We start from the raw sequence: 27681 nt of genomic DNA on the forward strand, positions 1-27681 counted from the left end.
ACATTGATGTGGGTTAATATAGGTAGCAGCTAGCGCAGTGAGCAGCCAGAACAGGTAGTGGCTAGCACAGCTAGTGGCTATCACAGGTAGAGGCATGCTAGGCTAGGCTATGCTAACATAGCATGTGTGTGTTTTACTCCCGGACGCAGATCATTGTGCTGGATGCACCGGTAAGACACACCCACACACGTCTATACACACACCTTAACACACGCACACGCCTAACAGGTATCTCAAGAATGATTTTCATGGAGTCAACCCTGGGGTGTACTTCAATTCATAATCAGCTTGTAAACTCTTGAGAAGAGCTGTAGGCTCTGCGGGGTGGTGAGTTATGGTATGTTCCTAAGAAGAGGGCTCGGTTCCTTAGAAGAGCTGTAGGCTCTGCAGGATGGTGAGTTATTGTATGTTCCTAAGAAGAGGGCTCGGTTCCTTAGAAGAGCTGTAGGCTCTGCGGGGGTGGTGAGTTATGGTATGTTCCTAAGAAGAGGGCTCGGTTCCTAAGAAGAGCTGTAGGTTCTGCAGGGTGGTGAGTTATGGTATGTTCCTAAGAAGAGGGCTCGGTTCCTAAGAAGAGCTGTAGGTTCTGCAGGGTGGTTGTAACCAATTCATGTTATGGGTTTGTTCACACGGTCAGGGCTGTGCCTGAGCCAGCCAAGAGAAACACTTGGACAGAACACCGATAGGCAGACCTTGAACCGGCGGGTCTGGTCAGTGTGTCCTGACATTTGAAACCAGTGCTGCTGCAACCTGCCTGATAGTTCCCCTTTGGTCGACCAGAGACCTCTGCAGTAGCCCAGGGCTGACCGTAGAGGGCGCTGTACCACTGGTTGGATTTCTCGAGTCAAAGGGCTCTTTACACCTTGACCTGATTAGGAGGATAACCTGATTAGGAGCCACACCGCAAGCAGAGATCTGGGATCAGTGTCGCTCTGAGCTCTAGATCTCGTTATCGTGAAGGCCTGCCTCCTTGTTTAAAGGAAACGATTTGGCCCCCCTGAAAGCTGCTCCCCTCACGGCCCTCCCAACTGGGCCCCTTAAGGTTCCTTCCACCTGGGTTTGGCAGAGGTTTTTCTCCTGGTCCTTTTGGAGGGCTTGGGGTTAGGGGACATGAGTTGATTACATTGTTACATTTTACATTTAGGGCAATTAGCAGACGCTTTTATCCTTACGTTAAGTACATCGTGGCCTCTGTCCTGCAGGTGGACGAGAGTGAGAGCGAGTGGTCCGTCCCCCACTGCTTCACCATCTACTCTGCCCAGCGCACGGTGGTGGTGGCGGCCAGGTCAGACCGGATCGTCTCACAACACCAAATCACCGAGTCTCTTCAGAGGTAGAATGAGGAGCACCTGCTGAACGTTGTGTTGGGTGTCTCCCTTTAGTTCCAAGATGGAGATGTCCAAGTGGATCGAGGATCTGAACATGGCCATCAACATGTCCAAGTCATCCAACGACAAGTCGGACATCTTCTTCGACGCGGGGTTGAGGGATCGCTCCAACCGTAAGACCGTTGGTTGACCTCTGAACCCGGGAGGTTCCTTTGATGGCTTTCACTGTGTTGTCACATGGACGCCTGTTGTATGACAAGACGGTGTGCTTCTGCATTCCTGGGGAACGACGCTTAAAGTGACCAAACACTAGAACCAACGTCAGCCAATCGACGTGATGGAATATCACCATGTGCTAATTTGGGCCAATCGGAATCACGGCTGTGTGCCATCACATTTGAGCCGATAGAAACCCAAGAATTAAGGGAGTAGCTCTTTGTGATTGGTTGGTGATTTAAGTGTTTGGTTGCTCTTTGGCTCCGGATAGGCTGTCCAGATCCTCCTCCTTCAACCCTGCCCCCCTTCTCCATATATCCTGTTCCTCCTCCTCCTCCTCCTCCTCCTCCTCCACCTGCAGGGTCCTCTGACGAGGTGTCGGTGGAGCAGGAGTCGGAGGACGAGATGAGCTCCTCTCACGGCTCCCTGGACAAGCAGGCGCACCACCGCGCCAACACCACGCTGCACGTCTGCTGGCACCGCAACACCAGCGTGTCCATGTCCGATCACAGCCTGGCTGTGGAGGTACTCCTCCACCCCCGCCTCCTCCACCCAGGGCCAGCAGCCTCATGCTAACGCACCCGCCTCCTCCACCCAGGGCCAGCAGCCTCATACTAACGCACCCGCCTCCTCCACCTCCTCCTCCACCCAGGGCCAGCAGCCTTATAGCAATGCACCACCTCCTCCACCCAGCAGGTCACACCGAAACACGCCCATTCCTCCCCAACCTCCTTAAGAGAAGATAGTCACCCTTAAAGATCTCCCAACCCCAGTAAGATAAGGGATCATGAGAACAAGATAAGGCTTCCCCCACCTCCACCCCCGTGGTTCCACCGTCACGTGGGCTCTGTCTGCTCATGGACCCTCTGGGCGGGGTGGGGTCTGATCCGATCAGCCTCGTGTACGTGTGGAATGCTGGGAGACGCCCGGGCTGCGGGTAATGTGGTTAAGCCGGTGGCGCTCGGAGCAGAGACACAGAACGACCTGCAGCGCGGGGCGGGGCTGGGGTTGAACAGATGACATCATCACCGTGAGACAAGAGACCACGTGACTCGAGGCCTCGAAACCTCTTGGAACATGTGGCCGCGTTCACACACCTGAGGTGGATCCTTTTCCTCTGCATCGTCTGAGTCACGCTGATCCGGGAACTAACCCCCGTTCTCCTCCACCACCTCCTCCCTCTCCTCCAACCACCTCCTCCCTCTCCTCCACCACCCTCCTCCCTCTCCTCCACCACCTCCTCCCTCTCCTCTCCTCCCTCTCCTCCACCACCTCCTCCTCTCCTCTCCTCTCCTCCCTCTCCTCTCCTCTCCTCTCCTCCCTCTCCCTCCCTCTCCTCTCCTCTCTCTCCTCTCTCCTCTCTCGACGACTGATCGCGCCTGGTGCCTCCTCCTTCTGATTGGTCGACCTGACCGTGTCTTAACCAGTTCTAACCACTTCATCCTTCCCTCCTTCTAGTTTCCTCTGGATGTTTTAATCACTTCCTGCGGAACGTAAACAGAGCCGCTGCGGCCCGGCTCGGTTTCCTGACTCTAACCGCCTCACTTCACAGATGTGATGATGACCATCTCTGTGTTCTTCTTTTGCTCTTCCTCTTGTGGTTCGCACCAGCCTGACACAGAGTACTAACACGCTAACGTTGGCCTGTCTCCCTCCCGTCTGTCTCGCCTCCTGTCTGTCTCGCCTCCTGTCTCTCTCTCGCTCTCCTTCTCTCTGCCTTTTTCTCTCTCTGTCTCTGTCTCTGTCTCTCTGTCTCTGTCTCTGTCTCTCTGTCTTCCATCTCTCTCTGGTCTTCTCTCTCTCTCTCTCTGTCTTCTCTCTCTCTCTCTCTGTCTTCTCTCTCTCTCTCTCTCTCTCTCTCTCTCTCTCTCTCTCTCTCTCTCTCTCTCCTCTCTCTCTCTCTCTCTCTCTCTCTCTCTCTCTCTCTCTCTCTCTCTCTCTCTCTCTCTCTCTCTCTCTCTCTCTCTCTCTCTCTCTCTCTCTCTCTCTCTCTCTCTCTCTCTCTCTCTCTCTCTCTCTCTCTCTCTCTCTCCCGCCCGCTCCTCAGTGTACGGCTCTCCGTCCGTCTCCCCCGAGCTGCCCCCCCGCTACCTTCTGGGCCAGGGGCAGCGACCCAACACCATCACGCACGTGTGCTGGTACCGAAACCAGAACCTCTCGCTCACTGATTACCTGCGCATGACCCAGGTACCCACGCCAGGGGCCACTAGGGGCCAAGGCTCGTTAAGGGCAAGATCTCGTTAGGGGCCAAGGCTCGTTAGGGGCAAGATCTCGTTAGGGGCCAAGGCTCGTTAGCGGGCAGTGCTCGTTAGGGGCCAGAGCTCGTTAGGGCCCAGGGCTCGTTAGTGAAACCTCCACCTCACTCTCGCCTCACTCACTCATTTGCACTCTCACACCCACTCACCCACTCACTCACTCACACATACACAGCTACATGCTCTCACACTCACACTATCTAACATTTACTCTGTCTCACTCATTCTCACACGCACACACCTTTCACAATCTCAGTGATTACGCAGCTAAGTGCCTCGTGCCCTTTCCCAGCCCTTCAGTGTTTTGTTTCTGACCCATCTAGAACCAGCTGTCGGGGTACCTCTTGAGGAAGTTCAAGAACAGCAACGGCTGGCAGAAGCTGTGGGTGGTCTTCACCAACTTCTGCCTGTTCTTCTACAAGACCCACCAGGTCAGAACTCCGTGTTATGTTCTCATTGCTCTGTTATCAGCAGGCTACACTCGATTAGAGAGCGACCTGTAATAACCCTTACCCATGAGTGTGGATCAGTGTTGAGCTCACTGTAGAGGCAGTGCTTGCATGCTATTATTTATTATTATCATTATTCAGTTATTTAGAACAGTTGTTCTCAAATGTGGGTACTCAAAACCCCTAGGGGCACTTTGCAGTACTGCAGGGGGTAACCAGATTATTTTTTTCAGAAATTACCTATTTTTTTTCCCACAAATGTTTGTGCCGGTGAAGGGGGTACTCAGCTGAAAAAATATCTAAGAGGAGGTACACTAGTAAAATATAATTGAGAACCACTGATTTAGAAGACGCTTTGACCTGAATTCAGATTCTTTCAACGGTCATTCAGGAGCAGGTAGGTTAGATGGAACGTCGGGCATCGAACCCCGGACCTTTGGGCTGGGAGTCGCACCCCCTGCAATGTCCGCCCGTACAAAGTCCTCGGTCTGAAGTAGCCTGGGCGTTTGTTTGTGTGCAGGATGACTTCCCATTGGCCAGCCTCCCGTTGCTAGGCTACACGGTCAGCACCCCCGAGGAGTGCGACGGGATCCACAAGGAGTACGTCTTCAAGCTGCAGTTCAAGTCCCACGTGTACTTCTTCAGAGCGGAGAGCGAGTACACCTTCGAGAGGTAACCCCCCCCCCCCCTTTTTGGAACAATGTGTACTGGTGACGGTGTGGACCCGTTTGTACTGAAGTCTCTGTGTGGACCAGTCTGTACTGGTGTCGGTCCTACTGTGTCTGTCCATCAGTCTGGTCCGTCCCAGTTAGTTTACTGTCTCCCTGCCATTGATTCATCTTCCTGTACTGTGTCTGTCTGTTCGTCAGTCCGTCATGTCGGGTTCTGTTGAGGCCTGTGTGTCTGTCTGTGTTATGGATGGTGGCTCTCCGTCCTCCTGGGAGTTTATGTGATGACGTCTCCTATGAATCACGTTATGGAGCGTGAACTTCCTCTGACCTCTCCTGGGTATCCAGGGGTCTGGCCCCCACTGTGTAAACCCAGTCTCCTCAGAGACCCCCCCCCCGGGTACAGGGGTCTGGTCCCCAACGTGTAAACCTCTATATATGTACTGACTAGAGTCCCTCTATGTATTTACTGACTAGAGTCCCTCTATGTACGTAGTTACTCTAATATAACTCACTCAGTCCGTCCCTCTTATCTTCATCACTTGTGTTTGTTTAGAAACAGAGGCAGACATTCCTGAATGCCTGTCTGTTTCCCACGTTCTTATTGTCTGTCTGTCTGTCTGCCCGTCTTGCTCTCTATCTGTATCAGACTCGTACTGTCTGTCTGACTACCTGTCTGTCTCTAACGGTCGGACTCCCTTTCTGCCTGCCTGTCTGGCTACCTGTCTGTCTGACTACCTGTCTATCACCTGTCTGTCGGTCTGTCTGTCTCCAGGTGGATGGAGGTGATCAGGAGTGCAGCTGGGAGGATGACCCTCCTCGTTCCCAGAGTCCCCGCCGAGCTCAACAGGAAGTGACACGCCGAGCTCAACAGGAAGTGACACGCCCAGCTCAACAGGAAGGGAGCCGGACTGCTGGGGGTGATGAAGGGATCAGGGTGCAGGGGGACCCCCCGGACGACCATAAAGACTTTGGAACCACTGGGCTCACCCACTGGGTGCCACCGCTGGCTGAAAGGACCCTGGGACGTTCTGAAGAATACATTCTACTCGCCTTGTGTAGAATAAATGAGTGTTTATTCAGCTGTGTCCTGAGTGAGGTTTATTCCCTCGTAATCGAGGGGTTAGGGCGTGGTGTGTATCGAGACGGTAAAAAGGCAAGTGTGATACTCAGGCTGGAAGAATATGGAGGCATATTGGCGACGTCACTAAGCTTCTTATTATATCGTGGGAGCAGCATGCTAACGGGAGGTGGGCATTTTGCATGCTAAGAGACGGTTGGCATATTAGCATGTTGCATGCTAAGGGACGGTTAGCATGCTAGCACGTTGCATGCTAAGTGGCCGTTAGCATGTTAGCACGTTGAATGCTAAGTGGCGGTTAGCATGTTAGCACGTTGCATGCTAAGGGACGTTAGCATGCTAGCACGTTGCATGCTAAGTGGCGTTAGCATGTTAGCACATTGCATGCTAAGTGGCGGTTAGCATGTTAGCACGTTGCATGCTAAGTGGCGGTTAGCATGTTAGCACGTTGCATGCTAAGTGGCGGTTAGCACGTTGCATGCTAAGTGGCGTTTGTCATGTAGAATGGCGGGAGAGTTGGGCGCAGTGAGGAAGAGGAACAGAAGGTTGAGAGGAAGGTGCGAGGAGCACACCAGTGTCCTCGTTTAAGGGCAGAAGTGAAAGTGTGTTTAGAAAGTTAAAGTATCGTCGACGGAAGAGGGATCAGCAGAGTTGAGGGAGGGTTAAGGGAAGTATTCAGGCCTGCTTCAGTCTGAAGTGGTGGAAAATTGACTTGTTTTTTCTTACCGTTGGATTATTTTCCGACGGACAATGCATAGTTGGGTCTGTTTTGGAGAGCAAACTTGTATAGGCTAGAGTAGAGATGACATTACCACCGATAGTATAACTGTTTGATTTTTTCATTGCATTGTTTTTCAACCTTATTTAACTGTTAAGGCCAGTCTTGTGTGTGAAAGGGAGATGTATTTTTCTGCTTATGGAGCAACGGTACATTAATGAAGGGATTCTGATGAAGATGCATCAATCGTCTGGGAGATGGATGGGGATCAATCAGCAGGGCTTTGCTGCCAGAGTAAATAATCAAGAGTTTACTTTATGGCTTAACTTGTAATCCAGTTCAATGTTCTGGTGCTCTTTACCTATAAAGTTGTTCATGTCTTTAACCTCTTTAATTTATTGTTTGTTGAGGGTCTGTGTGGAGATGATGTGATGACAAACTAAGCAGTGTTTCCTTCATGTTTCTTGTCGATTTCTGATGAAGTGAAACAGAGACGAGACATTTTACCCGCCATATAAAAGGCGGTTAAGATCTGAGGTCTTTGCTCACAGCTGGATGCCGAATGACGTGAACCACTGTATTATTAGGATGTTTCAATGAAAACTGGAATATTTCATTGTGTGTGTGTTATTTGCCTAGCTGGTGTATAAATAACACCCTAACCAAACCTTCATCTCACCTCGGCTGAAGTTCTCAAGCATCCAAACTTTTGTAAAATGTTTAATGATCTTGTGATCTGTTGTCATGCCTTGTGTTACTGCATTGTTCAGCAAATAAAATAACGTTTTTCTCGCAGCTCCTCAGTTTGATGTTCTAATTAATAAGGATGATTCTGCAGGATGGCTTCACCTAGGGGTCAAACACAATATTTGCGGGCAGGAGGTCTGTGAATTACATGTGAATTACATGTGAATACATTCTAAAAAAGGTCAGTTTGCCATTTTTGCAAACGTCACTGTTAAACAACCGAAATAACCACAATGAAGTGACTAAACAGGACTGACACTTGGGGATAGATGGTGGTCTTTGTTCACTCTCTCTGATCCGGAGACACAAAGCCTGACTTGCCCAGACAACTCTAGCGGGGGAGGGACCAGATTACCGGATTAATTTCCGAGGTAAAAACCGGGTTGTTTTCGACCGAAAAAGGGTGTGGTGGAATCCAGTATTCTGGTCAAACTCCCTGGCTCCTGTCCATGACAACTGGTTTTTATTGTTGCTCGGCGAGGTTCAGTGCGAGTGACTCAGCCGTTGGGAGAACCCGAGTCCTCCATCAGAAACAGCGCGCGTAACTTTACGCGTAGGCGTGGTCGACGAGCAAATCCGCGCTGAACTCCGAGCTCCGAGTCCACGATGTAGTTAATGAGACGAGGAGGGCGGGGACCGTGGGGGTATCCCCGCCTCTCAGGGCTCACAATGAGCTCCCTAGAAGGAAAGGCTGCAAGGCTAGACCAGACGGATCACACCTCCAGGACCGAAGTCCGCTCATAGCTTCTTAATGGACCAGCGGACGACACATTGATCATCCAGTTATAATATTGACCATCACGTTATATGTGGACTGCAAACCACGGTAAGGGGCCTTTATTGATGGAGTGGGCTTCTGCGTAATGTCGTGGTGAGTTGTGGTGAGTTCATAGCGCTTTGGATCAGCAGCTGTGGAATCCCGCAGGACTTTGCACATAACTTCAACCAATCCATCATAGCCTAGTTGGTAGACTGCTGTCGGCATATTGGACATGCTTATGGGTTGTTATGTTGTTAAACGGTTTGAATTCCTCTGTATCCCGCAGGGGATTCCTTGGAAATCTCTCCTTGTGTCGGACGCGGTGTCGGGGGGGGTGGGGTTTGAGGCGGACCGACACCACCTTATCCGGATGAAAGTGGCATGGAGATGCTCCGTCGCTCCTCGGTGTTCGCGGCCGAAGTGATGGACGTGTTTGACCGCTCGCCCACCGATAAGGAGCTGGTGTCCCAGGCGAAGGCGCTGTGTAGGGACTACATCCACTCCAGACTCAACCGGGCCGGTATCGGCTGGACCAAGCCGGACCACGGGCTGTCTGCGTCGGGCGGCAGCGCGCTGGGGGACACCTCGTCGGTCATCCTGTGGCTAGGTGAGTCCACCCGGCGGGGGCTCACTTTGGGCGTCCAGGATCACTTAGGGGTCAATCAGAATGTGAAGGGGTGCATGTGCCACCCACTCACTCGCAGACTTACATTTAATGTATTTATTTACTCATCCAAAGCGACTTAAAATGGTTGAATACACTTATTTTAACTCGCAACCCAGAATGTGCCAAGAGTCCGCTAAAGGAAGTATACATTTTTTTTCATGGTCCAAGATGCAGACTTTGATATCCATAAACGATGGGCAATAGAACTAACACGTTCAAAATATTACTTCGTTCATCGAGTTGAAGAAGTCATAACGCTGAAAGCTGGAGTAGGCATTAGAAAGAACCGGCCCGAGTGAGCTGGACTCTGACTAATCGCACCCCTCCAAAACCACTCGCCTCACCATTCCTGGATCTTTGGTGCAGCTTTAAAAATCCTGTTTACCGTTCAAAACACATTTCCTGCTCATCTTTCCAGTAACCGTTGAAGTAAACGATAACTTGTTGTTTCTGCTGTGACTCATTCCCCTCTGACCTACCTGACTCTGTCTTCGATTAGTATTGTACCTGTGTTGATTTAACCTTCTTTCAACCGACAAATACCACATAGAGATTCAACCCCTGATCTAGATAAGGAGAAACGGATGGGGGGATAAGGGTCGGATAACAAAGTTGTTCTCCCATGTTGAAAACGTTGTTGTCGTTGTTGTTGTTGCTAGGTGATGAGCTGGAATACCTGCGCCCGAACATCTACCGTAACGTGGCGAAGCAGCTGAACATCACCGTGGCGTCCGAGAGCATCGTGTCCGACGCCTTCCTAGCCGTCGCCGCCGAGATCTTCTCCACAGGTACGTCTGGAGAAAGACACCCCTTAACCCTAAACTAAACACACCTTTAGCTGTAAGGACCCTTAACTAAAGACACTTTTACCTGAAAGGACCCTTAGCTAAACACACCATTACCTGTATGGATCCTTAACTCAGTAACACACCTTTAGCTGATGGACCCTTAACTAAAGACACCTTTACCTGTGTGGACCCTTAACTAAACACACCTTTACCTGTATGGATCCTTAACTCTGTAACACACCTTTAGCTGATGGACCCTTAACTAAACACACCTTTACCTGTGTGGACCCCTTAACTAATTAAATACACCACCTCTCCCTTTATAGAGCCCGTAAAGGGAACCATTTCTCTCGGCTATTTTCTAACATAAATTAGGGGTAGCGGTGTGACGACCCCTGACCCCTGTCTGCTCCGCGACTCCCTGTAGAGCCACAGCTGAACGAATAAACAGTACAGAGAAAGAACAGAGCGACCCGTCTGGGCACGCACGCACGCACGCACGCACGCACGCACGCACGCCTGAGAACACTTCACTTTTATTGTGTAGGAGCACACACTTCCCCTCCTGGGGTGAACGGAGGCTGCTTTTGTTTGGTTTCACTTTATCCGGTTTACGGGAATTAAAGTTAAGGGGGGTGGGGGGGGGGGGGGAGCTGGAGGGCCCCTCCTTATAAGGTAAACTGTTCCTCTATGTGGTTTGTCATGACAACAGCTGTGACCCCACCCTGGAGCCAGCACAGAGGAGATCACACACACACACACACACACACACACACACACACACACACACACACACACACACACACACACACACACACACACACACACACACACACACACACACACACACACACACACACATGCACACACACACAGACAGACACAACACACAAACACAGACACACATACACATGCACACACGCACACACAATCCCTGAGGAGAAAACAGAGAATTAGGATCCAGCATAACAAAGAGATAAACTAAATAAACACACTCACTCACAAACACTTTCACTCACTCAATCACTCACTCACACACACACACCCACACATGCTTACTTACTCACTCACTCACTCACACAAACATTAACACTCAGAGAAGAGAACAACACAATTATAACAACTTAATTTGTTTTTTAAAGAGTGTTTTGATTGGCAAAATAAAAGCATGATAACTTTAAAGTTGCATTAGTTATTTTAGAGTAACTTTAATCACGATTAAATTAACTCAAGTTTCCTTGGCACAAAACTGGAAGCCAGCAACGTGTTGAATTTAAGTTGTCCTGGAGGCGAGATCCTCCTTGAGGAAGTTGTGGAGGAGAGCAGATTAGAGCTTCAGCCTTATCAAACCAAAAGCACGCTCTTATTTTGAAACGAAAGTATGCTAGTAAACAGCAAACCAACATTTCCTGAAACACAGAAAAACAAGTCAAATGAAATAATTGAACTGATCCCAAAACTATAATCATAACATTTTAACTATTTTGGTGGATGTTGTTGCATTGTTTATTACTTTGTGTGCTGTGTGTTGGTGTGTGTGTGTGTGTGTGTGTGTGTGTGTGTTCGCCTGTCTTCATCCATGTGTGTGTGTGTGTGTGTGTGTGGGTGTGCATCCTCATCTATGTGTGTGTGTGTGCTTGTTCATCTTTGTTTGTGTGTGTGTGTGTCTTCATCTATGTGTGTGTGTATTCATCTATGTGTGTGTGTGTGTGTGTGTGTGTGTTGTGGTAACCCGCTCCTTGAATGAGCCGGGTTCCAGGTATGAACGACACGTTTATCGAGGGTTAACGCCATTCCAGGCATTTATTATATACAATCAAACAAACAAGGAACTGTTGGTGGAGACGCGGTCTCTAGGGCCTCCGTGGGCCTCTAGGCTCTCTCCTTGCCACGAGCCCTTCCTTCCTGCACCCGACCCGTGCTGTGCTGTGCCTCCTTTTAAAATGGCTCCTCCGCTTTCGGCCAGGTGTCCCCCAATCACCCTGATTGGGGAGCCGAAAGGGCTGCTCTTCGCCGCCGGCTGGTGGGTGGGGGTGGTATACCCAGTCCTTAACAGTACCCCGGGCCCGTCCAGGCCGAGGTTTCCGTGGCGGGATGCCACAGTGTCTTCATCTATGTGTGTGTGAATGTGTGTGTGTGTGTGTGTGTGTGTGTGTGTGTGTGTGTGTGTGTTCATCTACATGTGTGTGTTCATCTATGTGTGTGTCTTCATCTATCTGTGTGTGTGTGCCCCCCCCAGGTGTGACGTGGGGGAAGGTGGTCTCCCTGTACGCGGTGGCGGGGGCTCTGGCGGTGGACTGCGTGCGCCATGGCCACCCCGCCATGGTCCACACCATCGTGGACTGCATGGGGGAGTTCGTCCGCAAGAGCCTGATCCCCTGGCTGAAGAGGCGCGGGGGATGGGTGAGGAGAACTTAATCACATCCTCAATTAAATTCAATTACATTCAATTGTATTAGTATAGCCCTTAATCACAGGGACAGTCTCACAAGCTGTATATCTATGACCCCCCCCCCCCTAACTCTAGACCCCCTGAGGGACAGAAAGAGCTCCCTTAATTCCAGTAATGGATCATTTACATTCAGAATCTATAATTATGATATACATTTGTATTCTTGTAGTTAAGCGTCAATGCATCCATGTTTTCCCGACCTGGTAGCTTGAACACATGACGTAGGACGGAGATGATATGTTTCCCGTTCTGACTTTCCACCTCCGACTGTTAACGAACGCAGCGTGACACTGTAGTGTTTGAAGTTTTCTGCCTGTGTAGTAAATTAATGTCATGTGATGGTATCGGATCGGCACATAGACTTGCGTACTCGACGATACCCGATACAGCATTTAAGGCATTATCGGAGGAATTTCCAATACTGGTATCGCTGTCGGAACAACTCTACAAAAAACAAAACCGCGTTTAAGATCCTCAACAGTGCAGGGTACAGCAGTCAGAGAGGAAACCAGGTTAGGGATGGAGCAGACAGGGCTGCTCAAAGTGCTTTCTCAATGCAATAACAAGACCACAGCTCAACAAAGTGCATTCCAGACTCCCAGAGAGCCTAGCACAAATCAGCCAGGGTTTACAGAGGAAGATGTTTATAGTTTATGGAATGGTTTGGGTCAGGAGTGAATCAAAGGGTTTACTGGATCTGTGTTGCCAGGACCCCGGACAATGGGGCGACTCTGTGATAGATAGAGGGAAGTACTGATACACTACCGACTATAAAGTGCTCCCACAATATTAACGGATCCCTTTTTGCTCCAACATTCCCCCATGTATAATGAATTTAATTTCCAAAGGCTCTTAAATCATAGCTGCTCCAAAGTATTTTTACTTTAGATTTGATTTGAATCCCACGAGTCCACAACAGTCTACAACAGACTTACAATAATAACCTCCTACAGACATTCCCCATAATTCTGCTCTTTGAAGTTGGAGTAATTGTTCAGACCGCAGTCACCTGACCTCCAGTACGTTCATCATCTCATCTTCCCATTTAGGGTCCTAGGAACGCTGGGTCAGCTGTGAATCTCTTCCCCCCCTGATCTAGGTCGCTTTAGAACTCTGGCTGCCAAATTTAATTAATCCTTTACTGACTTAGCATGGACTCAAGCAGGCCGCATAGCTTATCAATGCCGTGTTTGCATAGCTCTGGATCATCGTCTATCGTGAACACCATATTAAGTCAGAGAGTCAGAGAGTCTCTGTTAGATGAGGAGAACAGATGAGTGGATCCACAGGCGGGCTGAGGTCCAGTGCTGTTGGTCCCGACCATCTGTTGCTGAGCAGCAGGGCAGAGAGGTCAGAGCGGCCGCAGTGAAACATGGAAACACGGGTCTGTCTGGGGAGTCATGATACGTCATCGCTCTCTCCCAAGACCCTCCCTGATGGATTCAATGCACCGGTTGTCCTGTGTCTCTCTGTGTAGACGTGTGTCAATTAGTGTCCCTGTGACTAACGAGGGCTAATGAGGGCAGGGAGTTGTGTAACCAGACAGAACACAGAAGGTCTGTCTGTCCGTCTGAGGCTCTTCTGTCAGCACCAGTGAGGTCATTCGACTCACTAACCTGATTGGTCAGTTCTCGTCTTTCAAACGAACTGACACTTGATTGGTTCGTTTTCTCTAGCCTCATGAGATCTCTCAGAACATGATTGGTTGGTCAGTTCATGTCCTACACCGAACTCGATCCTGATTGGTCGTTCCCAGATACAGGAGGCCAGGAGGGGAAGGGTGGGATCGGGGCTGTGTCAGCAGCCTCCTGCCGTCTGCTTTATTACCTGTGAGAAGGTCCCAGCTGTGGTGGAGGGCAGCGCACCTCACCTGGCCCGGTCACATGACCTCACATGACTCTCAGGTGTTCCAGAGAAGGAGGACATTTTAAAAGTACAGCTAATAAACATTAGGGAGCCTGCCTCAAATGGGAGCTACCAAATGGAGTCGGACAACATATAAGAATGTTTGGAGAACTGTTTTCAAATGTATGTAAAGTTAGATTTGTTGAAAGTAGCCAACGCCAAACAGTTTTTTGATCAACCCCAAACTGTTTTTCAGTGATGTCTCTTCTAACATGCTTCTATCACAGCACGGTAGAACAGACAGCCTTTTGAGATGCTTTAGTATTTAGTATTTCATTTAAATGCACGTTGTCATTTCAAGATTCTAACAACAGACAGTTGGCACTATCCGGAGCACCTCTCAGTGACTCTGATGCTCCAGGTATAGGGCTGAGGGGTGAGGTACACTGATCAGTACCTCCGTGTCCTGGGTCCTCTGGTTCTGACTGCTCCCTCTCCTTCCCCCTCCCCAGGTGGACGTCACCAAGTGTGTGATCAACACAGACCCCAGCTTCAGAGCCCACTGGCTGGTGTCGGCCGCCAGCACCTGTGGCCAGTACCTGAAGGCGGTGGTGTTCTACCTGCTGAGGGAGAAGTGAGCACAGCTCCAGGGCATCGCGGCGGGAGGACTGGGTTTGGTCGGTCGGCCAGCTGCCAGCCTCCTGGGAACAGGAGCATGTGTTTGGATACGTTTACACCAGAGAACCTGATTGTTTACATGGACGCACCGCGACGTGTTCAAACGCTCACACACCTGGATCTGCCTTCTCTCCACGACTCTTTTGGACAGCATTTGTGTTGACTAAGACGTTTGGGAACCGCATGAAATAATCAGTTTGTTCAGAAGATGTTTGGTAGTTGTTTTCGTTTTTTAATGGATCCCATAACCATCTCTAAGGTTGTTTTGATTTGTATTAATTTATACCATTAACGGATATAATGTATACATATTTCTACAATAAGAATCTGGCATTGCTGAAAAAACACAAAGCAAGTGTTGTTTTGTGCGATTCTAAAATTAGACGCCACACATGCTTTGCATAGCGACCGAGGCGCCCCCTGGCGGCAGAAATGTGCGGACAATGTTCCTGGAAATGTCGTCCAAACAGCGGCTCAATTCCCATGAAAGCACTCACGTCAAGCCAAGAGCATTTGATCAACGTATCTCTAATGAGTCTAATTTAGAAGTGAGCACACGAGCCACGTACAATGCCACTAGGCACACGGTTTTTACACTTTTAATACAATTGTGTGTATTACATAGGCTACACATGTGTTTTCACATCTTCACGGAGTGAGAGAGGCCCGTTAGTTCAGTCTAATAAACGCTAACCACAGAAATAAAGCACTTTAATATTTACGTTTGTATAACGAGTAGAATGTACCCTGTGAATAAAACCACGATGGTCTGGCATGAAGCACTCAATGTAATAGGAAATAAATTGTTTTTAATGCAATAAACTGCTGTGGACTGTGGTTGAGCATATCCTTGGGTCCCTCAACGGGATGCAAATTTGTTTCCTAGTTGGTTGACCGTGTGTAGGATGCAAAGGCCACCTCCAAGGATATGTTCAGAAAGTTGGTCTCCATCAATAGATGCAATTCTTTGAACCGTTTTATATTAGGTTATTTTTGGTGCAGAAATAGGCCTATTGTAGCAGGCCTTCATATTCAAGATGTAGAGATTATTTTTGAATGGCATTTTGTATTGTAAGTCGTATGAGGAAAGACACCAGATTGATTATTCTGTATTAAAAATATAAAAGCATGGGCAGAACTTTTAGATTTCAACAGACACAGTGTGACGCAATCGGTGAACCGAAGTCACGGGGCGGGAGGACGGATCCGTTTACCGTTTATCGTGTTTACCGAGAGAAACTCATCGTCCCTTACAAATCTAAAACCTTCAAGTAAGAGAAAATATGTATTTTTAAAATATAATTGTACGTATTTATTGTGTTTCTATTTTGCAGATTGGTAAAAAGAAAAACGTATATTGTTTTTCATGTATTTGTATTATTATAATTAATATAGTTTTTTGAAGGGTTCTGTAAACGTAGCATTTTTAAGAAATCCCAAAGAACTAACCTCCGCCCAAAAAACAACCTCCTATTCGCTGAACAGCGCACGTCCCGCCTACTTTTCTGAATTCCGCAGCAGAGCTCGCCCTCTGATTGGCCGAGAGGTTCAGAGTGCAAGGGCCATAACAAACAAGACCATCGGGATGGACGCAGGTAGGGCAGGATCTCCACGTCAATAACAATGGCTTTTAATCGTTTTTTTTGTATTTAAACATACTAACAGCATCCGTACGTTACATATGCGAATAAACCTCAATCCCTGACACCAAACGTCGCAAAATCCCGACCATACACAGCACGTTATTGCTGTGTTTAGCGTCGTTAGCACGTTAGCATTGTAATAGCGTGAGGTGGCCTTAAACATCCCAGAGACTGAACAGCGCTTTAAATATCATCCCCCGAACATTGTATGTCTTCAGATCGGCAGCAGACAGACACAATCAGCCATGATTATCCCCTAGAAACGTGAGATTCAGGGTGTGAGACAGCTGTCCTTGGGAGGGATTGAGTAATACAAGACAATGTTTTCGCCATCAGAGTCAAGATAGTCGATATAACTTCCTCCGAGGGTCAGATTAAAGGTCCTGGCCTTGGCGAGAAGCTGGATATTACTGGTGGATGGAACAACTTTCTGATATGATCGCAATAAACTTATTTCTCTATGGTGCTCGTCGTGACGTCACGTTATGTTGGAGAACTTGACGTCACCGCCCGGCTCAGCAGCCAGCCGTCCATCAGTGACATCAGTCCAAACAATGACGCATTATTAGCCGTCTCCTGATCCCGCACTTGTTTTGTGTTGTTAACCATTTTCTGCTGTTCACGTGCCAAATAAGGTGGTACGATGTGAATTGAGCGATTTGTGGGCTTTTCTTTGACAGCTACGTTGACGTACGACACACTTCGATTTGGAGAATTCGAAGACTTTCCAGAGACCTCAGATCCCGTGTGGATCTTAGGGAAGGAATTCAACGCACTCACAGGTGGGTCTGTTAAGATGCTCACTCCCTGCTCCTTAATGACCTGTCTCTGTACTGTCTAACCCCTACCTGCTCCTTAATGACCTGTCTCTGTACTGTCTACCCCCTACCTGCTCCTTAATGACCTGTCTCTGTACTGTCTAACCCCTACCTGCTCCTTAATGACCTGTCTCTGTACTGTCTACCCCCTACCTGCTCCTTAATGACCTGTCTCTGTACTGTCTAACCCCTACCTGCTCCTTAATGACCTGTCTCTGTACTGTCTAACCCCTACCTGCTCCTTAATGACCTGTCTCTGTACTGTCTAACCCCTACCTGCTCCTTAATGACCTGTCTCTGTACTGTCTAACCCCTACCTGCTCCTTAATGACCTGTCTCTGTACTGTCTAACCCCTACCTGCTCCTTAATGACCTGTCTCTGTACTGTCTAACCCCTACCTGCTCCTTAATGACCTGTCTCTGTACTGTCTAACCCCTACCTGCTCCTTTATGACCTGTCTCTGTACTGTCTAACCCCTACCTGCTCCTTAATGACCTTTCTCTGTACTGTCTAACCCCTACCTGCTCCTTAAGGATCGGTCTCTGCACCAAAAGGTTTAAATTGTGACCATGTCGTTGTGTTTTTGTTCCTGCTCCCGGTTCAGAGAGGGATGACATCCTCTCAGACGTTACGTCGCGACTGTGGTTCACGTACAGAAAAAACTTCCAACCAATCGGTGAGTTCAAAAAGTGGTTAATGATCTCTACGTTTTCATTTTTATTAGTTAAGTATCTATTCGATACGACGGACAAATTATTAGTTAGGTCTCTAGTAGAGATGTTTCTCTTTCTTCTGACAAATGTAATTTTGCTTTGGATAAAAGCTTCTGCTAAATGCCCTGAATGTAAATGCGATATGTTTGTGTTCCGCGGTGGTCCAGGGGGTACCGGTCCGACGTCGGACACCGGCTGGGGGTGCATGCTCCGGTGTGGGCAGATGATCCTGGGACAGGCCCTGGTCTGCAGACACCTTGGGAGAGGTGGGTCTGAATCCTGAAGGCGGAGCTCATTACACGTTCTGAATCAGAAAGGTGGAGGCTGTAACACATCCAGACTCTGAAAGAGGGGGATTGTAACTCTGAGAGGTGGAGGTTCTAACTCTGAGAGGTGGAGGTTCTAACTCTGAGAGGTGGAGGTTCTTACTGAGTGGTGGAGGTGCTGATTGTAACCCAGGGTTTTGTCACCAGACTGGCGGTGGGATAAAGGCCAGCGGCAGCGGGACGCCTACGTCAGCCTCCTCAACGCCTTCATCGACAAGAAGGACAGCTGCTACTCCATCCATCAGATCGGTGAGCACCACCAGCCCCGGCTCCTCATCAATGTTATGGATCAGCTAACGCTGGTCGATCGCTGCTGATCGGCCAGACTAAGCTCCCAGGAAGGTGTTATATCTCTGTTGTCTACGGGGAATGGGTTAACCTAGTGATTGTTAGTGCTTGGTTCTATGAACATCCTTACTGTACCGACAGATATATTGTTGTTTCTCTTTCTTCTGACAAATGTACTTATTGTGAGTGGCTTTGGATAAAAGCGTCTGCTAAACGCCCTCAATGTAAATGTAACTTCTAACTTTTAATGTCACTTCTACCTCTCTGCTTTGTGAGTAACTCTTGTGCTTGTCCCCCCAGCCCAGATGGGGGTCGGCGAGGGGAAGTCGATAGGACAGTGGTACGGACCAAACACAGTAGCCCAGGTGCTCAAGTGAGTCCTCTCACCTCTCACCTCAAAGCAGAAGTCCCCTCAGATTTGCATGTTTTCTCAATGCGATACTGCACCACATTACTGCACCACATTGCTGCACCACATTGCTGCACCACATTACTGCACCACATTACTGCACCACATTGCTGCTCGGTACTGTTTGGTAATGTTTTTTTCTCCCGGCGTTTGGGGTTAACGTACTTCTGTTTATGTCTACACCAAGTGACAAAAAGTAAATTGGTGTAGACACCAAGTGACTGGGGAAGTTGTAATGTAGAGCTCCGTGTACATACCGTCTCTCTATCAGGGAACCATGTTGGACTGATCTCAATGTCGCTCCGCCAGGAAACTGATCTCGGTGTATCTCTGTCAGGAAACTGGCCATGTTGGACTGATCTAACTGTCTCTCTGATCTAACTGTCTCCCTGATCTAACTGTCTCCCTGATCTAACTGTCTCCCTGATCTAACTGTCCCTATGATCTCACTGTCTCTCTGATCCAACTGTCTCTCCCTCTCAGGAAACTGGCCATGTTCGACAGGTGGAGTCGGCAGGTGGTCCACGTTGCCATGGACAACACGGTGGTCATCGAAGACATTAGTGAGTCCCTCCTCTCTTCAACCTTTATTTACAGTCTGCTTTCTCACACACACACACACACACATATATATATATATATATATATATATACACACACACACACACACACACACACACACACACACACACACACACACACACACACACACACACACACACACACACACACACACACACACACACACACACACACACACATCTATAGATATATCTATCTATCGTGGTAGTGCGCTGCCCGTCCTCTACTGCTCCGAAGCTTCAGTCTAACCCTCTCTTCCGGGCTGCAGAGCGGCTGTGCATGCCCTGGCTGGACTACGGGGGCGCGTGTGCAGACCCAGGGGGCGCCAGCGCGCTGAACGGTTGCATGGAGGGCGCGGGGGCCATGGCGGAGGAAGAGGGCCCCCTGTGGCGGCCCCTGGTACTGCTCATCCCCCTCAGGCTGGGCCTGACGGACATCAACGAGGCCTACATCGAGACGCTGAAGGTGAGGCACCGCACTGTTCTGTGTGACACACAGTGTCTGTATAGCGCGGGTAGAGAGGCTCTAGCTCAGTCTGGATTCAGCTCCGGCTGTGTCCCCTCCCCCCCTGAAAGACGGGAGGGGAACTCTGGCTTAACAATGCAGATTTAATGCAGATTTCTTTGTTTACATCAAGAGAACCACACCAGTCTGTCTGTCTGTCTGTGTGTCTGTCTGTGTGTGTTCACATTAGGTCTTTGACTCCGAACTTCATCATTTGAATATTATTCGAATATCAAAAAATAAATAAAAATTCGAACGAATATTAGGCAGCCCTTAATATTGGAACCTGTTATGGGCCAAGAGGGAGGGACGTCGGAGAACCCGACGCAGTCTATTCATAATATTGATTAGACAGCGATTGATTAGAAACCTAATAAACCGTTGGAACACGCAAGACCGGTAACCATAGCAACGTCGGTTAACAAACCTCGCGAAGCCCAATCCAGGTCTTACTGAAGGCATTTAATGGGCAAAATATTATTAATAAATAATCTAATATTAATAAACAAACAAACTTCGAATATGATTGATTTTTGGGCGAAAGTCAAAGCCCTAGTTCACATCAATAGAACCACACTAGTCTTTAGCTCCCCTCTCTCTCTCTGTGGTCACTCTGTGTCTCTCTCTCTCTTCTCCCCCTGCATCAAGACAACCTCACTAGTCTATAGTGTCTGTCTGTCTGTCCAGATCAATAGAACCACCCTAGTCTTCAGCTCCTCTCTCTCTCTGTGCTCACAGCAATGCTTCATGCTGCCTCAGTCTCTGGGTGTGATCGGAGGGAAACCAAACAGCGCCCACTACTTCATCGGTTACGTAGGTAAGTGGGTGACAGGATCGATCATCTGAAGCTTAACGTTGCATCGGTCGAGTCATACCAGATCAGAGTAGTGTCGTCTGAGACATCAGCCAATACCAAAGATAATCCCAGGCGGTGGTTCCAATGTGAGGGCGGCCGGCTGGCTGCAGCAGCCCCACGAGTCCTGCCATCGGTCTCTGGGGCCGGTGAGGCTGCCTACCATCCACTCACCACAGCACACAGGTTAAACCTGTGTGCTGTGACTAGCAGTTACCCCTCAGGTGTGCAGCCCCCCCAGCCCCAGAGTCAGATCAACCTGACTCGGGCCAGGTGAGGTTGGGCCACAAGGACATTGATAGAGTTAAAAATAGAAATAGAAGAATAAAACAACAAATGTGCAGAAAATCTGTCTATTTACACACAATACAATACAAAACCAAAATAAATGTTTCCAGGTGAGGCAGACAGTGACTAGTCTAGGCATCATGTCATTTATTTATCCACTGTATGACAACACAATGCCATATATCTATCTTTATTTATCCTCTATAAAGTTCTCTACATTTATTTTATTTTATTTGAATCCTGTTTTACTTCTATTCTTATCTCTACTTTCTATTAAGAGTTTATTGTTTACTGTCATTGTTTACTTTTTATAGTTAGCTAAGAGTTAATCGTTTTATCTTACATCGTATATATACTGTGTTGTGTTTCTGTAAGCTGCTGGAAATTCAATTTCCTTGAGGGAGTCATCCCAAAAGGATCAATAAAGCCAAGACTTAGGCCCAATCCCATTTCTACCCCTTCCCCCTTCCCTTTACCCCTTCAAAACAAGGGGGAGGGGTAAGGGGTAGAAATGGGATTGGGCCTAAGTCTTGATGAAGCTATACATAATGGACCCCCTGTATGTTATACAAGTGTCTGAGTGGCCAAACATGACAAGCTGAACCGTATCTCCATGGTAACGGTGCCCCCCCCCCCCAGGCGAGGAGCTGATCTACCTGGACCCCCACACCACCCAGCCGTCCGTGGAGCCCAGCGACGACGGCCAGGTGCACGACGACACCTACCACTGCCAGCACCCGCCCTGCCGCATGCACATCTGTGAGCTGGACCCGTCCATCGCCGCGGTACGCTCCCGGGGGGGGGGGGGGGGGGAGGGGGGGGGAAACAAGGCCCTGGTAACGTAAGATGGAGGTTTATTTTGAACATCATGTGGAGCGGGCCCCTCCTCAGTGACATGTGTTGTGAGCGCGTTGCGTCCGTCCCTCTCACCACGTCTGTCCCCGCCTCCTCCAGGGCTTCTTCTGCAAGACGGAGGACGAGTTTGACGACTGGTGCATGCGCATCCGACGGGTACGTAAGCGCCGGGTGGGCACCGCGTGGCGCCTCCCCCCCGTGTCGTAGCGTGGACAGAGGGTCGTGTTAACGCCGTGTTTCCCCTCTGCAGTTGTCGTGCAACCGGGGGAGTCTCCCCATGTTCGAGCTGGTGGAGTCCCAGCCCTCCCACATGGTCAGCGTGGACGTGCTGAACCTCACCCCTGGTAACTACCCCCCCCCCCCCCCCCAATATAAAAACATAGTACAGTACTATCAAAAACACACACGTTTTTTTTAAATGCTAATGCCGAACAGGTAGGCGTGTGTTTAAGGGCAGCTATTGTTATCAAACAGTCAATCAATCAATTTGTTAAGACAAAACTTTATCAATCCCCCGGGGGAGAAATTCGGGTGTTTCAGCAGCAAGAAGTAAGACAGTCAAGAAACTGTAGCGATAGATGCCAAAATAGTGCCAAAGTATTTCTGAAAAAATAAAATAATAATAATTTGAATCTACATTTATTTGGTGACCCAATTTAAAATCTCCCGAAACCCACATGTGGGTCGCAACCAAGTCTTTGGGGAAGACTGGTCTAACCCCTGTACTGTTGTGTTAGTCTCCTGTCTGTTGTACGTCCTGGCACTTAATGTACGCACTTAATCTACATTGCACTTATTCATAGTACTTAATAGTGTAACATCTGCAGTAGCTGCTAGCATTGCTGTACACAGGGAATGGGTTAGCCTAGCGATTGTAAGTACTTGCACTTGGCTCTATGAACATCTTTACTGTACTGACAGCGATATGTTGTTTCACTTCTTATGACAAATGTACTTATTGTAAGTCGCTTTGGATAAAAGCGTCTGCTAAAGGCCCTAATTCGCTGTAGCTGCTCTGCGCTCGTGGAACCAACTGCCCCCCGACATACGTGATGCCCCCTCCATTTATGCCTTTAAATCAAGGCTCAACACCCATCTGTACAACCTCGCCTTCCCTCCCCATTAACTATCTGACCTCTGCACTACTGCCGTTGTTGTGTGTGGATGTCCGGTTTCATGTCTTTTATTTGTATTTTATTCTAATGTTATTTTGCCTACTGAATGCACGATGTACAGCACTTTGGTCAGTGCAAACTGTTCTAAATGTGCTTTTATGAATACATTTGACTTACTTACTAAATGTAACCGCTCCAGTCCACCAGCCCGCGGCTGGGCGGCCCCAGTGAGGGTGAACAGTGTAATCATACCTCCCCTTCCCTCCCGCTGAGGTTAGGGTTAGGGTTAGGGTTAGTGAGGGTGAACAGTGTAATCATACCTCCCCTTCCCTCCCGCTGAGGTTAGGGTTAGGGTTAGTGAGGGTGAACAGTGTAATCATACCTCCCCTTCCCTCCCACTGATCCCCTCTACGCAGACTTCCCGGACTCGGACCGACTGGAGCGCTTCTTCGACTCGGAGGACGAGGAGTTCGAGATCCTGTCCCTGTGACCCCCCCCCCCCCCGCGACCCCCAGAAACACTAAGAGACGCTTCCTTAACCCCGGACTCTCCATCCCTCCCCTGGAGCGGAGGAGGCGCGTGGAGGAGGAGGAGGAGAGCACCAGCCACGCGCCGGCGTTCCTTCTCCTCTCCCGCTCCGGGAGTCGTTGCCATGCGCCCCCCCCTCCGCAGCAGACAGGAGCCGGGGACCCCTCCTGTCTGCTCCCCCCCCCCCCCCCGCGCGCGGTTCCATTCGAGTCTTAACACTTTGAAGGTTGATTTTCTAGAAGTGATATACGGTGCCTTCCCCCCCCCCCCCCCCCCCCAGCAGCAGAGCCGTGCGTACGGTTTATGTTGTCGTTCGGCCACAGCGGCTCGCACCTCGACCCACAGCTTCTCTCTAACCCCCCCCCCCCCCCCCCCCCCCCCCCCGTGTGTCTTCTAACAGCCTGTGAAGGACGCTGCCCCCCGCCTCCTCCTAACTTGTGTTTAATTGTTCCTGCAAAACTACTCTGATAGAAATCTACAAAGATCCATACACACCACCTCACTCGAAGGCTATTTATTTACGCAGAAACACCGACCGCATACACAGATGACAGAACAACTGACGTGTAACATCAAGGATTCAAAAAGGGTAAAAAATAAAAAATGATCTGTTGAAATCAGACTGGCATCCAGCTGACCGTCTGGTGTTCTGTGAATTGGGTCGATTCGCGTCGCAGCACCAAGGCGTGACTGTGATGAGGTGTCCAAGTGTGTGTGTGGTCTCACTGGTCTGGAAGGAAGTCCCGGCTCCCGGGAGACCAGGTGAAGGGTCCCGGGTCAGCCGCTCTACCGCCACAGCTCTGCGATTGGCTGGTGCTCCGCGGCGGCCAGCGCGCTCAGGCTGAGTCGCTTGATGTTGTCGTGAACCTCGTCGATGCTCTGAGATGCGTCGACGACCTGGGAGAGGAACGGCAATCGGGACGGCGCCGTATCAACACAGGTGACGGCCACACGCTTACTGGGGTAAATGATTGGATCCTTAAATGGGCGGCGTGTGGCTCAGGAGGTAGAGCGCGTTGGCTGGCAACCGGGAGGTTGCTGGTTCAATCCCCGGCTCCTCCTAGCTGAGTGGTGAGGTGTCTCTGAGCGAGACGCCTCGCCCTGACTGCTCCTGACGAGCCGGCTGTCACCTTGCAGGGCTAACATCGCCGTCGGTGTGTGAATGTGTGCATGAATGGATGAATGTTGGGCAACATTATAAAGCGCTTTGAGCGTCCACTGGTTAGAAAAGCGCTGTATAAATGCAGTCCATTGAGCATTTAAAGAAATCGATGCGATTTAGCGGTCCTACCTGCCAGTTGACGGAGCTTTCGTCCATGAGCTGCTCGAAGCGCCCCTCCACACGCTGCTGGAAGCTGCTGGTCTCGTACCGCTCGGTCCCAAACTCGCCTCGCTGGGCGGCGGCGGCGGGGCTGAGCTGCAGGTACAGCACCAGGTCCGGCTTGGGCAGGCCCACGTCGGGGGCCTTGCACCACTCGATGGAGAAGTCCTGGAGACGGAGCCGGAGGAGACCGGGTCACCCAGCGCCCAGAGCAGACGCTTCTGACCGAGGCGCCTTACTGGCTGAACACCAGTAAGACGCTTCTAACTGAAGTGTCTTACTGTACGTCCACACCACTGTACGACTTGAGCGGCCGAAGCGAACAGAAATATTCGCAGCGAAACTTTATGAGCGACCAAAGCGTCTTTGACACTTTGGTCGCTCATAAAGTTTCGCTGCAAATATTTCTGTTCGCTTTGGTCGCTCAAGTCGCTCATGACGTACAATTCAAAAGTGCCTGCCGGTGTTCCCCGGGATCCACGCAAGCGAAGAGCGTCTACATTCCGATTGGCTGTCTGTGTTTTGCCGCTGAAACGCGTCATAGTAATTTGCATGAAGTTCAACAGTTTTCAACTTTTTTTGGACGCTCTGGTCGCTCAACTTTGGCCGCTGGTAGCGTTGGTCGCTTTGGTCGCTCTTGGCCATAGAAAGTGAATGACTTCCGGCGATTTGGTAGCTCAAGTCGCTTCTGGTGTGGACGTACAGTTACCGAGTTAACGCAGCGTCTTACTGGTGTACCAGTAAGACGCTTCTAACCGAGGCACCTTACTGGCTGGACACGGTTGGAACCTATCGAGGGCTTTCTAAAACCCACGACAACGGTACCGCTCTGTGGAGCGTGTTGGAGACTACTGGTGCTGGTGGGTGAACCCAGACCTTAGGAGGTTGATCTTGACTCTCACCGGCTTGGCGCTGGTGAAGGCAACCCCGGAGAAGGCGTATCGGTCGATGATAAGCGTGGTGCCTTCCTCCAACTTCTTCTTCATCAGGGGCCTGGAATGAGAAGCTTGGTTTTAGTATTTTGCATAAATTAAAAAGGGGTGACATTATGCCACCAGGGTTGAGTGTGATTATCCATGACAAGCCGTTTGAAATAATCTGCCTTATCCCGTGTTTTAGTGACACCCACAAGTAGACGTGTCTACCTAGATGAATGACGGACAGATGAGTAGGCTGGTCCACTGATCTACTAACAGCATACATCTAGGTGGACACGCCCACTTGTGATGTCACTAAAACACAGGAAAGGGCAGATTTTCGTAACGCTTATAATGGCTAATCACACCCAGCTGGTGGCGTAACGTCCTCGCCCCTCTAGGGTACCAAGGCACAGACGTCGTGGAGGCGTTATTTCTCACACAAGCTCCCAGCGGTTGGCCGAGAACAGCAGGTGCACGGTGTGGTCCTCCAGGTCACTCTTATTCTCCAGGTAGGAGCTGATCAGCTTCCCGATGGTCGTGGTCCTGTCTGTCAAGACACATCGTAATGTTGGGAAAGTCCCCCCCTGTGCGCTATTGGCTGGTGGAACACAATGACGACAGGGAAGCGGCGGCAAGCAGCCAATTGCGTAGAGTCATTTGAACTAGGCCTATTGAGCTCGCCTCTTGAGCTAATGAAAAACAGCTGCTTCCTCAGACCAGCGTGCAATCTACGATGAGCTTGGTCTGCCAATAGCCAGAATTCCGCTAGGGGGATCTCAACAAACCATTAATTATTGTAGTTCAATCATGTGAGTTGTAGTATTAACACCACTGCTTGAGTCTATCTGACGGAGGCAGAAAGAGTTAATGTATTAAAGTTGAATTCCCGTTAAGGTTTAATCGGCGCACTTCTACACTGTATTGATGAGAACAAATAAAGTGTGCTCTTATTACTTGTGTTCATTGGCGGAAAGACACAAACTAGGGTCCTACCGACTTGTTAAGGACACACGTTTACCTGCAGTTAACCAACATAACGACGTTGTGGAAAGGGGCGAAGCGTTTGAATGGACTCAGCACGGATCCATCGCAACTCGTATGCAAAGCCACCGTCAGACCCGAAGGCACCGCAGGACTCACCGGGGAACCGCAACAAGTGTGCCGCCCGCCCGACCTCCCGAAACGACTCCACCAGCTTGGTGCACTGGGTGGTCTTACCGGCCCGGTCCACCCCCTCCAGCACGATCAGTGCTCCCCTCTTACACGCCATGGCTCTTGATTTGATAAAGTTAATCAAATGGTACTAGTTATGTGATAAAATGGAGGAGACACAGTCAATCCGCTCCCATTGTAAACGCATTTTGGCGGGTTCAGTACGGTGGCCGGGAGGCTCTGTACGGAGAGCGAGAAGTCATTTTCGGCTTCTCGTTGTTTCTAGAAAAAGCGTATCTAGGAAGGTAATTAACCGTTTCAACTTAACCGCAATTATATGCTATAATAAGCTGACATACCATATAGGGCTTTCCTTTCCTTTACTAAATTGCGCCCCGGAATGCTTGGTTAACTGTGATCGGTCAGTCAGCAACCACTGGCCCTTCTCTGACTTGTTATGAATTATGTCCATGGTTATGACGCGCATCCAACAGTGACCCCTCCTCCCACCTTCAGTGCGCATGTACACCTGTATGAGCGTGGCTGGGGCAGAGTAAACATTTAAAGAAACAGGGGTGCATAGTATATTTCTTTAATTGTTAATTTGCCACCTCTTGGCAGAACATCAGGACGAGCGCCCGGCGAATTTATTATTTTTCATTTTTTTTATTTTCTTCCGTTTTACTTTGAAGGCGACCAGCGCTCACCAGAGA

General features: G+C 49.6%; 4 protein-coding genes across 5 annotated transcripts in view; 3 read left to right on the forward strand and 1 right to left on the reverse strand.

The window, feature by feature from the left end:
- The window catches only part of farp2 (FERM, RhoGEF and pleckstrin domain protein 2), a 38759-nt gene extending 31249 nt beyond the window's left edge, over window positions 1–7510 (forward strand). The window contains 10 exon segments of the mRNA XM_060067407.1: window positions 150–170; window positions 1203–1285; window positions 1383–1501; window positions 1906–2069; window positions 2101–2240; window positions 3156–3166; window positions 3592–3731; window positions 4123–4230; window positions 4769–4920; window positions 5692–7510. Of these exon segments, the coding sequence (XP_059923390.1) occupies window positions 150–170; window positions 1203–1285; window positions 1383–1501; window positions 1906–2069; window positions 2101–2240; window positions 3156–3166; window positions 3592–3731; window positions 4123–4230; window positions 4769–4920; window positions 5692–5773 (1020 nt within the window). The 3' untranslated portion in view covers window positions 5774–7510.
- A 432-nt stretch (window positions 7511–7942) lies between these two features.
- boka (BCL2 family apoptosis regulator BOK a) lies at window positions 7943–15489 on the forward strand. The gene is made up of 5 exons (XM_060067291.1): window positions 7943–8288; window positions 8509–8829; window positions 9549–9677; window positions 11917–12080; window positions 14487–15489. The coding sequence occupies exons 2-5, from the start codon at window positions 8604–8606 to the stop codon at window positions 14610–14612; spliced, it is 645 nt and encodes a 214-aa protein (XP_059923274.1). The 5' UTR covers window positions 7943–8288; window positions 8509–8603; the 3' UTR covers window positions 14613–15489.
- Window positions 15490–16097: 608 nt separating this feature from the next.
- atg4b (autophagy related 4B, cysteine peptidase) lies at window positions 16098–24195 on the forward strand. Of its 2 annotated transcripts, none has more exons than XM_060067266.1 (13): window positions 16098–16247; window positions 16976–17077; window positions 17719–17790; window positions 17995–18093; window positions 18301–18402; window positions 18742–18814; window positions 19334–19413; window positions 19701–19897; window positions 20675–20753; window positions 21717–21862; window positions 22032–22088; window positions 22183–22273; window positions 23446–24195. In XM_060067266.1, the coding sequence occupies exons 1-13, from the start codon at window positions 16238–16240 to the stop codon at window positions 23535–23537; spliced, it is 1200 nt and encodes a 399-aa protein (XP_059923249.1). In that variant the 5' UTR covers window positions 16098–16237; the 3' UTR covers window positions 23538–24195. The 2 variants fall into 2 exon arrangements, with proteins under 2 accessions (XP_059923249.1, XP_059923250.1); XM_060067267.1 differs by having other exon boundaries at window positions 16099–16247; window positions 22183–22276; window positions 23464–24195.
- Window positions 24060–27427, reverse strand: dtymk (deoxythymidylate kinase (thymidylate kinase)). The gene is made up of 5 exons (XM_060067292.1): window positions 26957–27427; window positions 26255–26363; window positions 25799–25889; window positions 24867–25064; window positions 24060–24472 (listed from the first exon to the last, which is right to left on the reverse strand). The coding sequence occupies exons 1-5, from the start codon at window positions 27084–27086 to the stop codon at window positions 24362–24364; spliced, it is 639 nt and encodes a 212-aa protein (XP_059923275.1). The 5' UTR covers window positions 27087–27427; the 3' UTR covers window positions 24060–24361.
- Window positions 27428–27681: the final 254 nt, after the last annotated feature.

Source organism: Gadus macrocephalus, chromosome 12 (assembly GCF_031168955.1).
Source record: "Gadus macrocephalus chromosome 12, ASM3116895v1".
NCBI lineage: Eukaryota > Metazoa > Chordata > Actinopteri > Gadiformes > Gadidae > Gadus > Gadus macrocephalus.

Coding starts and splice junctions, on each gene's coding strand:
- boka (XM_060067291.1), top strand. CDS start 8,604: ATGGAGATGCTCCGTCGCTCCTCGGTGTTCGCGGCCGAAGTGATGGAC. Junction 8,830..9,548: donor GTCGGTCATCCTGTGGCTAG/GTGAGTCCACCC, acceptor TGTTGTTGCTAG/GTGATGAGCTGGAATACCTG. Junction 12,081..14,486: donor TGAAGAGGCGCGGGGGATGG/GTGAGGAGAACT, acceptor CCCCCTCCCCAG/GTGGACGTCACCAAGTGTGT.
- atg4b (XM_060067266.1), top strand. Junction 17,078..17,718: donor GGAATTCAACGCACTCACAG/GTGGGTCTGTTA, acceptor CTCCCGGTTCAG/AGAGGGATGACATCCTCTCA. Junction 22,089..22,182: donor GGTGCATGCGCATCCGACGG/GTACGTAAGCGC, acceptor TCCCCTCTGCAG/TTGTCGTGCAACCGGGGGAG.
- dtymk (XM_060067292.1), bottom strand. CDS start 27,086: ATGGCGTGTAAGAGGGGAGCACTGATCGTGCTGGAGGGGGTGGACCGG. Junction 26,364..26,956: donor ACACTTGTTGCGGTTCCCCG/GTGAGTCCTGCG, acceptor GTGTCTTGACAG/ACAGGACCACGACCATCGGG. Junction 25,065..25,798: donor CCTTCACCAGCGCCAAGCCG/GTGAGAGTCAAG, acceptor CTCCGTCTCCAG/GACTTCTCCATCGAGTGGTG.